At 46.0% G+C, this 12,706-nt stretch overlaps 1 protein-coding gene and 1 pseudogene across 1 annotated transcript in view; both read left to right on the forward strand.

Moving 5' to 3' along the window:
* Map4k3 (mitogen-activated protein kinase kinase kinase kinase 3) overlaps positions 1-12,706 on the forward strand; it is a 169,128-nt gene that overhangs the window by 80,727 nt on the left and 75,695 nt on the right. Inside the window, 1 exon segment of the mRNA XM_032908817.1 lies at positions 719-809. Coding sequence (XP_032764708.1) covers positions 719-809 — 91 coding nt within the window.
* LOC116905844 lies at positions 2,563-3,214 on the forward strand (annotated as a pseudogene).

Genomic DNA, 12,706 nt, shown 5'->3' on the forward strand with positions numbered 1-12,706 from the left:
ATACCTTTCCTAGCCTAGCACTGTTAGGCAAGGCCTAAGTGGAGATGCTGCATATGGGAGTCACCTTCACTCACACTGCTCAATGTGGGCCGTCCCCACTGCAGAGCTCACACACCGCTGGACCAGTGGTCTTTAACTTTAGAAAGGATCACATCTTTCTGCTGAACTTCTATCCAGGGTTGTTTAATGACTCTCCTGCCTCTTCTTTCCAGCCTGTCTACAGGTATGTGCCGCTACAACCAGCCAGATGTTGTTCAGTAACAAAGGGAATTCATGGGCATTTCCTAGTGAAGGTCGTTCGTGTAGTATGTATTCCTCGTTGCAGTGCCCAAAAGTGTGCCAGTACTAGCGGGAAATGTGTGTATGGAAATCACCCTGCCAGGCATTTTGTAGGTAGTAACTCACTCGGCTCTGTAAGGTCAATAGCCGTTACTTTACTGAGCAGGAAATTAGCACAGAGATAGTAATTTGTCTAAGCGCTTAGTGAGAACAGAATTGGGACCCAGAAGTTTGGGTTGGGCATTCATACTTTTCACCGAGGTACAGTATTCTTCAAGCCAGGACAGAGATTGTTGTTAAAAGCAAAGCATTGGTTGTGTTGGATATAAAATTCATTAGCTGTGTAATAGTTAATCCTAAGTATAATCGCCCTCACATGCTTTAAAGTAAATGAGCATTTTACCTATTGAGTGTCCAACATGCTTGCTCTGTATCCTAGGAGAAGACTTCGCGGTTGTACAGCAAGAAATCATTATGATGAAAGACTGCAAACATGCAAACATCGTTGCTTATTTTGGAAGTTATCTCAGGTACATTGTTCATTTCCCTTTTGAAAAGCAGTACTGGTTCTATCACTAACAGAATAACATTGACTCCAGCGCTGAGATTTGTGATTCCTGCTTAGAAGATAGACTCTTTTCATATGAATGGAATTTTTACTTAGGACCCAGTATGGTAATTCTTTAACTGTCACTGGCTTGTAACTTGGGAATTCTCAGTGTGGTTTCATTGAGGAAGCTGCCTCTAAATACACCAGCTGCTGCCCCTTTCTTTTAGGCTTAAAAGAATTCAGTCAAGAGCATCTCTTCCCCGATAATTTTTTTTTTGTTAGTTTGTTTTTTAATGTTTTATGCTTCTGGCCTCTTTCTTTTGCTTCATTTTGTTCAAAAGACTAGGAACTATAATTCTTTCCACGCCACGCTTTCCCAGGTCCCAAAGTGAACCTCTGGCTGTGGTCCTAGCTCTTGTGCTGTTTTGGCAGGACCAGGCCAGCTTCATCAAATCATGTGCCATAGAGGGTTCCCCCAGACTTACCTGACTCCTCTCACTTCTGCTTGTTCACTGAGTGTGACGTCATGACCTCGTAACTTCTTAAAGTCCTCCTACCAGGAAGAGTGGAGAATGTTTTCCTCTGTTATGTTGGAGGCCGGGATGCCCGTTACAGACTCCGTTCTCACATAACCCACATACAGAACACTGCTGAGCAGAAGAGAGAAAAGAGCCCGGGAGGTCTGTCCTTTGTCTCCTCAGTCTGTGTAACAAACCAGATCGGCTCTTCCCCTCACTGTAGCTGCATGCGGGAAGCAGGGTAGTTTGGATGGAGACGGGAAAGGGACGGGGTAGGTCAGTGCTATTGTACAGTCCTGTGAGCATTCTTAGCTCTCAGCATGATGGTAGCAGCCCAAGAAGTCCATCTCAGCACCTGCCCATGTGGTGGGAGTAGGCCCAGCAGGGCAGTTACTGTCTGGGCTTGAGAAGCAGTCTCCTAAAATCAGTTAAGTTTAGGGTACTAATAATTGATTCCAGATACAGTAAAAATCACCACTCCAAAACGCCTTGTTTCCCTGCTGCTTCCTAGGGCAGGCTGGTCTTGGAAGGAAAGCCTTGTGCTTCCCTGGGACATGGTTCTAATCATGTTTGAAAAGCACTGTACAACATATGAAGCCAAACCTACTTATTCAATGGCCTTCATGTGGTAAAACGGCCGCAGCCTTCCTGCAGGAAGACAGCAGTGTGGTGTAGAAGTTAGGGTTGAGTGGAAAGGTCAGAATCCTCCTTCCATTGGCAGTTAACAATGTGGGTGATAACAGATTATTTTGTCATTTGCTGTCCCCGTTCCTCCTCTGTAACATGGAGGTGACAGCACTGGCGGGGTTGGTACCCAGGAGGACGAGACGAAAGAACATGTGGCATGGAAAGGGCTACCCGTTGAACATAGCAACACTCACCGCATGTTAGTGCGGCCACCAGCATGGTCCTCAGACCATAGCAGTGCCTCTGTGATTATGTCAACACCATGAGCAGTGTGCGTGCCTCAGAACATGTTATGTCCAACTTACAAACAAGACGCTTGAAAGGGTTTGCACCAAGTTTATTGTTTTTAGGTCTATCCAAATGTAAAGATTATATTGAGAAAGTGACAGTGGAGAGAATGAGGAGGCGCATCTGGTTCCCGCTCTCACAGCCATCGCAGTACATTGAACTCCATAGAGACAGCACAGGGGCAAGCGAGAGCCAGACGGCACTGGGTGACTCTGCCTCGTGGAGGAAAATCAGCTAAATATGGGCAAAGACGATCCTAAGAAGCTGAGAGGCAAAATGCCCTCATATGCATTCTTTGTGCAAACTGCCGGGAGGAGCACAAGAAGAAGCACCCAGATCCTTCTGTTACCACTTTAGAGTTCTCCAAGAAGTGCTCAGAGACCATGTCTGCTAAAGAGAAGGGGAAATGTGAAGACATGGCAAAGGCTGACAAGGCTCCTTATGAAAGAGAAATGAAAACCAACATCCCCCCCAAAGGAGAGACCAAAGAGAAGTTCAAGGACCCCAATGCTCCCAAGGGGCCTCCTTCAGCCTTCTTCTTGCTCTGTTCTGAGTACCGCCCAAAAGTCAAAGGGAGCATCCTGGCATATCCATTGGTGATGTTGCAAAGAAACTAGGAGAGATGTGGAACAACACTGCCGTGGATGACAAGCAGCCCTATGGGAAGATGGCCACCAAGCTGAAGGAGAAGTATGAGAAGGATATCGCTGCCTACAGAGCTAAAGGAAAACCTGATGCAGCGAGAAAGGGGGTGGTCAAGGCTGAGAAGAGCAAGAAAAAGAAGGAAGAGGAAGACAGTGAGGAGGATGAGGAAGAAGAGGAAGATGTTGATATGAATAAGTTGTTCCAGCACAGTTTTCTTGTCTATAAATCATTTACCCCCCTACACACACATACACACACAACTCACTCCTTTTAAAGAAAAGAATTGAAATGTAAGGCTGTGTAAGATTTGTTTTTAAATTGTACAGTGTCTTTTTTTGTATAGTTAACACACTACCAAGTGTGTCTTTAGCTAGCCCTGTCCTGGCGGTATCTTCAATAGCCACCAACCTTGCCTGGTACAGTCTGGGGGGTGGGTGTCAATTGGCATGGAAATTAAAGCAGGTTCTTGTTGGTGCACAGCACAAATTAGTTATATGTGGGGACAGTAGTTTTGGTTCTGTTTTGTTTTTTTCTTTTGGTTTTATCTTGGGTTTATTTTTCCATCTTCAGGTGTCTCTGAAGCAGCGTAAACGGAGATCACTGTTGTTGTCCACTGAACACCACTCTGTAGCTGCAAACATCAAGGCTGTTTTGTTGACACTCTGAATGCCTCTAAGGAAATACAGGGATTTATTACAAAAAAAGATTATAGTGAATTCTGCCCCTACCTCAAACCAAAATTAAAACAAAGTTATGGTCACTTTAAAAAATAAAACCGTGTTCTTTAGTACTGTGGGAATGTAACATGAAGATGCTACTGTAGACCAGTGACTGTTCCGCCATTGGCATTACCAATGGTGCAGACTTGAAAGCAGCCAGAAGAATAAAAGAGCAGTCCTTCCTTCCTTTCCTCAGAGTCTTTATTCCTGATTAAGTACAGACTTGGACCAAAGAGGGGCATGGAATCCTAAGAATTAGGTTTGTATTGTGTTCAAGTTGGAAAGGACAGAGAGACCGTGTCCTGCAGCCTGCTCTCTCACAGATAGGAAAACAGGATGTAATAGAACCGCTTTCTCCTTGAGGCTCAGTTGCTTGTCACTGGCAGGATGTACGCCTGCCCATTCCCTCACTGATGCCTCTTTGGCCTACAGGACTACTTAGCTCCAGAAAGCCAAATGGAACAGCTTGTTTTATAGAGGTCAAGGGAGTCGGGGTTTGGTGCACAACCCCAGAATGCTCTGTCACGAGGTTCTTCTGGTGTTGCTGTTACCGTGTACTATAGCAGTGTTAGACAAAAAGATGGAGTGCAGATGTGATCTGACAGACCTGCCCCGAGGGATCAGACACTGCTTTTCTGAGTAGACGCACAGTGAGTGGCTAAGGTCCAGAAGACCTTTTTATAGCAAGCAAGCAGGCTGTCTACACTCACTTCGTGGAGAGATCCCGACTTAGTGTCCACAGCACTGAGTACTTGATGATCTCAGCAGGGTGTAACATCACAGCATGAAGTCTAACAAGGGCCACACAGGCTAAGCTTTCCTCTGGTGACTTAGAATTAACTAATAGCATGCTGCATATTTAATGCATATTTTCTGAATATTTGTGAAAAAAATCACCAGATATCCTTTAACCCCATTAGAGCCAAGGATAGTTTAACCCCCAGGTCCTTCTAACTTTTTTTAGACAGAAAAAGACTAAAGTTGTCACTGTTGTCACAGTTACCCTTTGAAGGGCACCCTTGATTTTTGAAACTTTCTAGCTACAGAAGAGTGGCGAAGGCAATAGAGTTCTTTGTGTAGATCCTTCCCTCACCTGTCCCAGTGTGAACACAGCCACAAGCTATCAGTGAGACAGGCCCTGAGCGTCACACTGATGCCTTGGCACGCCTAACACTTCATTTGGGTCTCAGTTTTCTGCTGGTGTCGTCAGACTGCAAGGGGATTGAGACTTTGGAGAACTTCAGGCTGTACTGAGGGTTGCTAGAGTAAATTGGTTGCTTTATAGTCCCTACGGACAGAGCACACTGGGTGGGACACCTGCCTTTATGGTTTTGAACATCTATTTTAAAATGAACCAACAGATTTCAAATTTGACTCCCAGTGAATTATCCCATATGAAAATATCTAGTGTTCACTGACCTTCACAGTTTTCACACTGGTGACTTAGATAAAGTTGAGTCACTTTGTCACTACAGTGGTGCCGTGATTGCTGGACAGAGGGCTCTCCCAGGGAGAAGTAGCTGGGCATGCCGTTCCAGCAGGCAGGATGGAGTCCGGGTGACTCTGACCACAGGTTTTGTTTTCCGGTGTTTGTGAACAGTGTATAAACCACACAACGTTTATTATTTTAAATCTATGGTGTATGGGAAGATGAAAAAGTATGTTTTAGGAATAAGACTTTCATATCAATATAATAGTTGTTAGAACATTGTCCCTATAAGTTCTAATATAGATCAAACTGGAAAATTAAAATAGTCACACACACACACACACACACACACACACACACACTCATTTATGAGTAAGGTAATTTTACAAAATAAGAGAAGGCTTCTAAACATTTATTGAGGCAGAACATTAATGCTGGTTCATTTAACATTGACCTTGTGGTTACTTGTATTTTAATTTAGATGCCTAGCCACGAAGACCCATATAATTTGTCGGCCTGAGAAAACTGGGCCGCTTGTCTCCGCCCGGTCCTATTGGACAGATGGCTTGGTGATGACCCGGTGCCCTGCAGATTTACCATCACAGTGGGGACATTTGTGAACAGACGGAGTCATTTTCCTAAGACATTCTGGCTATTCAGGCTTTATTTATTTTTTATAACAGGAGATTTTAACCAAATGGAATGTCACAAATGTGCGCAGCTTTGGCATCTTAAGTAGTATCATGTATGGCGGGCCATGTTATTTCTCTGCCTGTATAAACTAGGAAGTCACTGATAGAATAAATTAACACTGTGTTTAAGTAAGATGAAACAGGGAATGAAAGATAGGGGCAGTGGCCCCGAAAGACACCAGAAACCTGGCCCTGTTCTTTTCTGTACGGCGGAGAACTGTTCACGCTGGAAGGGGCAGGAACGCCATTGTTGATGTGGAGCTGAAGCACAGGACAGGTGACTCGGTAATTACCAGGCAGCTGACTCCTTAAATGAATCCAAGCTTAGATTTATGTAAGCTCTAGCTCACGGTGAACGTGCAGCAGATGTGGTTGTCAGCACTGTCAGATGTCCTTTCACAGATAGAGGAGACATTGACGATTAGAGATAATCAATGACTAATTTGCAAAAGGGAGAAAGATGACTTCTAAAAAATACAATCAAATCAAATGTCAGCCGTTCCCCAGCAAACATCATGAATAAATTATTAATCATGTCATCAGCGAGCACAGTTGGCAAATGACCTGGCCTTTGTGGAAAGCAATACCAAATCAATCCCTTCTCATTGTAATGTTTTTATTCTTAAAAAAGAAAAGTTAATAACTTTACATTTTAAACTTTACATTGAGTTCTTGGAATAATTTAATGTGATTAACTAAATGACTATAAGGTAAATTATAATACAAGTGAAGATCAGCCTGCAGATAGGAAATCTTTGTTAGATCCAACCAGGAATTGATAATCAATATACATGGAAGTCCAGGAATGGCACAATAGCTCAGTTGGCTTGCAGGCACACGGACGTCACTCCAGCCCTCGAGACGGACATAACCAGGCCTGCTAGCCAGCTTACAATCGCAGTGATAGGGATACAGAGACAGGCGAACCGCTGGGGCTTCCTAGTCTAAGTGGTAAGCTCAAGGTCAGTGAGAGGCCCTGTCTCAGAAGACGTGGACCTTATCCCCAAGACTTACACCCACATCTGTCCTCTGCCCTTTACATCAGTGTTCAATATACATGCACCATATGAAATGGACTGTGGCGTTTGAGTGAAGAACATAGCTGTTGGGTTCCATGGAGAATTTAAACATGTTAGCATAGTGACTTCTAGACAGAAGTGCCCTCATCTTTTTTAATTTTTAAAATTTATTTATTGTCTAATATACTTGACTGTTTTGCCTGTATGCATTAATGTGTACCACATGTGTGTCTGATGCCCTCAGGGGCCATGTATTCCCTGGGACTGGAATTACAGACCGTTGCAACCTGATACATGGGTGCTGGGAATTGAACCTAGGTTCTCAATTAAGAACAAGTGCTTTTAACCGTCGAGCCAATCCGCCTCACCTTCTTCATTTTGGATAAGACCATACCCAACAATTCTGAGAGTTCTTAAAACTCGGCTACTGGGCAGCAGTTGATGTTTCTGTGGGCTATGTTTGCTGGTATGGACCATATCAGAAACAGCAGAAGAAATGCCTACACTAGCCGTGGTGGTAGTGGACCATTCCATTTATAAGGCACACTGGTAAACTGTCAGTCTTAAGTGGTTTCTGATTTCTTTAGGGCTTTACTCTCTTCAGCCTTACCTTAGAACATGGCACCTCGCTATTCCACACTATCAACCTAGCTGACCTCTTCCCCCTGGTAGCTCATGAGGTGTACACAGCCAAGCCAATGCTTAGGTCTACTTAACCCAACCACCACTGCTGTTCTGCTCACTGGTGCGTAGCAGGCCAGGGACTCCTTAGCCCAGCCTGGGGAATGGAAGGTCTCGTGGGGCTTGGGCATGGCCAGAATGACCAAAAGTGTTACTATCTCCCCACCCCCAGAGCTGGTGGCAGGCGGCCAGATGCCCAACTAATGTTTCTGGAGAGAAAACAAGCCCTGGAGTGTTACAGCTCAATATGACAGGTGCCCTCATATGGTCTTTGGTGAAATGACTTACCAGTTTGTTCCCTGTTGACAGGAACCTTATAAACATTTTTGGGGTGGGATCTAGTCTGAGAAGTTAGGGACACCCCTGTTTGCATGGGGAAGGACTTCAGGTGTTATCCTTGCGTGACTGATTGTCATGGTCCTCCTAGTGGGGTGTCGTGGTCACATGCTCCAGGACAAGAACCTGACTGGGAGCTACTTCAAGCCCCTGCCATTCTCAATTATGAGTTTTATTGGGGTTCTGAACTTTTGCTACAACCTTACCAGTTCTGTCTGGTGGCAGGATCCTCCGCCCCACACACCACCATATTTGACCCCTATCAATACCAACAACCTTGCTTTTTAATGCACTGTTCATGTAGCATCAGAATAGTGCTTGGTTTTAAATGCCACATCTTAAGAGAGATGTTGATAAACTAAGGATTCTCCTAGTGAAGGTAACTGTACCAACGAGTCCATTCCCAAAACTGCTCTACAGTGCAACCCAGCCTATTCTAGCACCTTCTGTGGTCATCGTCTCTTCAGGTAGCATGTGTTCTACTAGCCAGTCTCTCAAATGTGGTGTCTTCTCTCCGATTTCCATTCTTTCGCACAGGCCCATCTCTATCTCTCCCTGGTGAATGCCTACTTGAACTTCAAGACCCAATTCGAATGTTGTCTCTCCACAAAGCCTTGATTTGTCAAGACATTTTCATCCATGGGGTCTCATAGCACACAGCCCAAATTCAGCAAACTTTTCTTTATAAATCGGATGCCTGTAACTTTATTTCTAATTAAAAATTATAAATATATATTATTACTTGGATAACTATTATTTACTTATAAAATTATAGCTGTATATTATTTGTATAAATTATTAAGTTCCCTGTTGACAGTTGACAGAAGCTAGAGTCGTCGGAGAGGAGGGAGTCTCAGGAAAATAGCCTCTGTAAGATAGGCCATAGGCAAGCCTGAAGGGATCTCAGGAAAATAGCCTCTGTAAGATAGGCCATAGGCAAGCCTGAAGGGATCTCAGGAAAATAGCCTCTGTAAGATAGGCCATAGGCAAGCCTGTAGGGATCTCAGGAAAATAGCCTCTGTAAGATAGGCCGTAGGCAAGCCTGAAGGGATCTCAGGAAAATAGCCTCTGTAAGATAGGCCATAGGCAAGCCTGAAGGGATCTCAGGAAAATAGCCTCTGTAAGATAGGCCGTAGGCAAGCCTGGAGGGATCTCAGGAAAATAGCCTCTGTAAGATAGGCCATAGGCAAGCCTGGAGGGATCTCAGGAAAATAGCCTCTGTAAGATAGGCCATAGGCAAGCCTGGAGGGATCTCAGGAAAATAGCCTCTGTAAGATAGGCCATAGGCAAGCCTGAGGGATCTCAGGAAAATAGCCTCTGTAAGATAGGCCGTAGGCAAGCCTGAAGGGATCTCAGGAAAATAGCCTCTGTAAGATAGGCCGTAGGCAAGCCTGAAGGGATCTCAGGAAAATAGCCTCTGTAAGATAGGCCGTAGGCAAGCCTGAAGGGATCTCAGGAAAATAGCCTCTGTAAGATAGGCCGTAGGCAAGCCTGAAGGGATCTCAGGAAAATAGCCTCTGTAAGATAGGCCGTAGGCAAGCCTGTAGGGATCTCAGGAAAATAGCCTCTGTAAGATAGGGCCATAGGCAAGCCTGGGGGATCTCAGGAAAATAGCCTCTATGTAAGATGGGCCGTAGGCAAGCCTGTGGGGATCTCAGGAAAATAGCCTCTGTAAGATAGGCCATAGGCAAGCCTGGAGGGATCTCAGGAAAATAGCCTCAAGCCTGGAGGGATCTCAGGAAAATAGCCTCTGTAAGATAGGCCATAGGCAAGCCTGGAGGGATCTCAGGAAAATAGCCTCTGTAAGATAGGCCATAGGCAAGCCTGAAGGGATCTCAGGAAAATAGCCTCTGTAAGATAGGCCGTAGGCAAGCCTGGAGGGATCTCAGGAAAATAGCCTCTGTAAGATAGGCCGTAGGCAAGCCTGGAGGGATCTCAGGAAAATAGCCTCTGTAAGATGGGCCGTGAGGCAAGCCTGGAGGGATCTCAGGAAAATAGCCTCTGTAAGATAGGCTGGCAAGCCTGAAAATCAGGAAAAATAGCCTCTGTAAGATGGGCCGTGAGGCAAGCCTGAAGGGATCTCAGGAAAATAGCCTCTGTAAGATAGGCCGTAGGCAAGCCTGGAGGGATCTCAGGAAAATAGCCTCTGTAAGATAGGCCGTAGGCAAGCCTGAAGGGATCTCAGGAAAATAGCCTCTGTAAGATAGGCCATAGGCAAGCCTGTAGGGATCTCAGGAAAATAGCCTCTGTAAGATAGGCCGTAGGCAAGCCTGGAGGGATCTCAGGAAAATAGCCTCTGTAAGATAAGCCATAGGCAACCCTGAAGGGATCTCAGGAAAATAGCCTCTGTAAGATGGCCGTGAAACTGCACCTGAAGGGATCTCAGGAAAATAGCCTCTATAAGATGGGCCGTGAAGGGAAGCCCTGAAGGGATCTCAGGAAAATAGCCTCTGTAAAGATAGGCGTGAAGCGAAGCCTGAAGGGATCTCAGGAAAATAGCCTCTGTAAGATGGGCGTGGGCAAGCCTGAAGGGATCTCAGGAAAATAGCCTCTATGATGGCGAAGCAAGCCTGAAGGGATCTCAGGAAAATAGCCTCTGTAAGATAGGCCGTGGCAAGCCTGAAGGGATCTCAGGAAAATAGCCTCTGTAAGATAGGCCATAGATAGGGATCTCAGGAAAATAGCCTCTGTAATGGGCCGTGAGGCAAGCCCTGAAGGGATCTCAGGGAAAATAGCCTCTGTAAGATAGGGCCATAGGCAAGCCTGAAGGGATCTCAGGAAAATAGCCTCTGTAAAGATGGGCCGTGGGCAAGCCTGAAGGATCTCAGGAAAATAGCCTCTGTAAGATGGGCCCGTGGGCAAGCCTGAAGGGATCTCAGGAAAATAGCCTCTGTAAAAGGCCATAGGCAAGCCTGAAGGGATCTCAGGAAAATAGCCTCTGTAAGATAGGCCGTGGGCAAGCCTGAAGGATCTCAGGAAAATAGCCTCTGTAAGATATGGCCGTGGGCAAGCCTGTGGGATCTCAGGAAAATAGCCTCTGTAAAAGATAGGCCGTGAAAAGCCTGAAGGGATCTCAGGAAAATAGCCTCTGTAAGATAGGCCATAGGCAAACCTGGGGGATCTCAGGAAAATAGCCTCTGTAAGATGGGCCATAGGCAAGCCTGGAGGATCTCAGGAAAATAGCCTCTGTAAGATAGGCCATGAAGCAAGCCTGAAGGGATCTCAGGAAAATAGCCTCTGTAAGATAGCCTCTATGAATGCCTGAAGGGATCTCAGGAAAATAGCCTCTGAAGGATCCATAGGCAAGCCTGGAGGATCTCAGGGAATCCTCTGTAAGATAGGCCAAAATGGAGGGATCTCAGGAAAATAGCCTCTGTAAGATAGGCCGTGGGCAAGCCTGAAGGGATCTCTCAGGGAAAATAGCCTCTGTAAGATATAGGCCATAGGCAAGCCTGGAGGATCTCAGGAAAATAGCCTCTGTAAGATAGGCCATAGGCAAGCCTGGAGGGATCTCAGGAAAATAGCCTCTGTAAGATGGGCCGTGAAGGCAAGCCTGAAGGGATCTCAGGAAAATAGCCTCTGTAAGATAGGCCATAGGCAAGCCTGGAGGGATCTCAGGAAAATAGCCTCTGTAAGATAGGCCGTGAGGCAAGCCTGAAGGATCTCAGGAAAATAGCCTCTGTAAAAGATAGGGCGTGAGGCCTGAAGGGATCTCAGGAAAAAATAGCCTCTGTAAGATAGGGCGTGGGCAAGCCTGAAGGGATCTCAGGAAAATAGCCTCTGTAAGATGGGCCGTGGCAAGCCTGAAGGGATCTCAGGAAAATAGCCTCTGTAAGATGAGCCGTGAGCAAGCCTGAAGGGGATCTCAGGAAAATAGCCTCTGTAAAAAGATAGGCCGTGAAGCAAGCCTGAAGGATCTCAGGAAAATAGCCTCTGTAAATGGGCCGTCCTGAAGGATCTCAGGAAAATAGCCTCTGTAAAAGATAGGCCGTGAAGCAAGCCTGAAGGATCTCAGGAAAATAGCCTCTGTAAGATAGGCCGTGATCGAAGGATCTCAGGAAAATAGCCTCTGTAAGATGGGCCGTAGGCAAGCCTGAAGGATCTCAGGAAAATAGCCTCTGTAAGATAGGCCGTGGCAAGCCTGAAGGGATCTCAGGAAAATAGCCTCTGTAAGATAGGCCGTAGGCAAGCCCGAAGGATCTCAGGAAAATAGCCTCTGTAAGATAGGGCCGTATATCTCAGGAAAATAGCCTCTGTAAGATAGGCCGTGAGGCAAGCCCGAAGGATCTCAGGAAAATAACCTCTGTAAGATGGGCCCGTGGGCAAGCCTGAAGGGATCTCAGGAAAATAGCCTCTGTAAGATAGGCCGTGAAGCAAGCCTGAAGGGATCTCAGGAAAATAGCCTCTGTAAGATAGGCCGTGAAGGGATCTCAGGAAAATAGCCTCTGTAAGATAGGCCGTAGGCAAGCCTGAAGGGATCTCAGGAAAATAGCCTCTGTAAGATAGGCCGTAGGCAAGCCTGAAGGGATCTCAGGAAAATAGCCTCTGTAAGATAGGCCGTAGGCAAGCCTGAAGGGATCTCAGGAAAATAGCCTCTGTAAGATAGGCCGTAGGCAAGCCTGAAGGGATCTCAGGAAAATAGCCTCTGTAAGATAGGCCGTAGGCAAGCCTGAAGGGATCTCAGGAAAATAGCCTCTGTAAGATAGGCCGTAGGCAAGCCTGAAGGGCACTTCGTTAGTTAGTGATTAATGTGGGAGAGGAAGGCCCTTGGCCTCTACATCGCTCCCTGCCCTGTTTGAACTCCTGTCCTGACTTAAGTCAGTGATGAGCAGTGGTGTGAGAGGGTAAACCAAATGAACGCTG

The sequence above is a fragment of the Rattus rattus genome, chromosome 7, assembly GCF_011064425.1.
Source record: "Rattus rattus isolate New Zealand chromosome 7, Rrattus_CSIRO_v1, whole genome shotgun sequence".
NCBI lineage: Eukaryota > Metazoa > Chordata > Mammalia > Rodentia > Muridae > Rattus > Rattus rattus.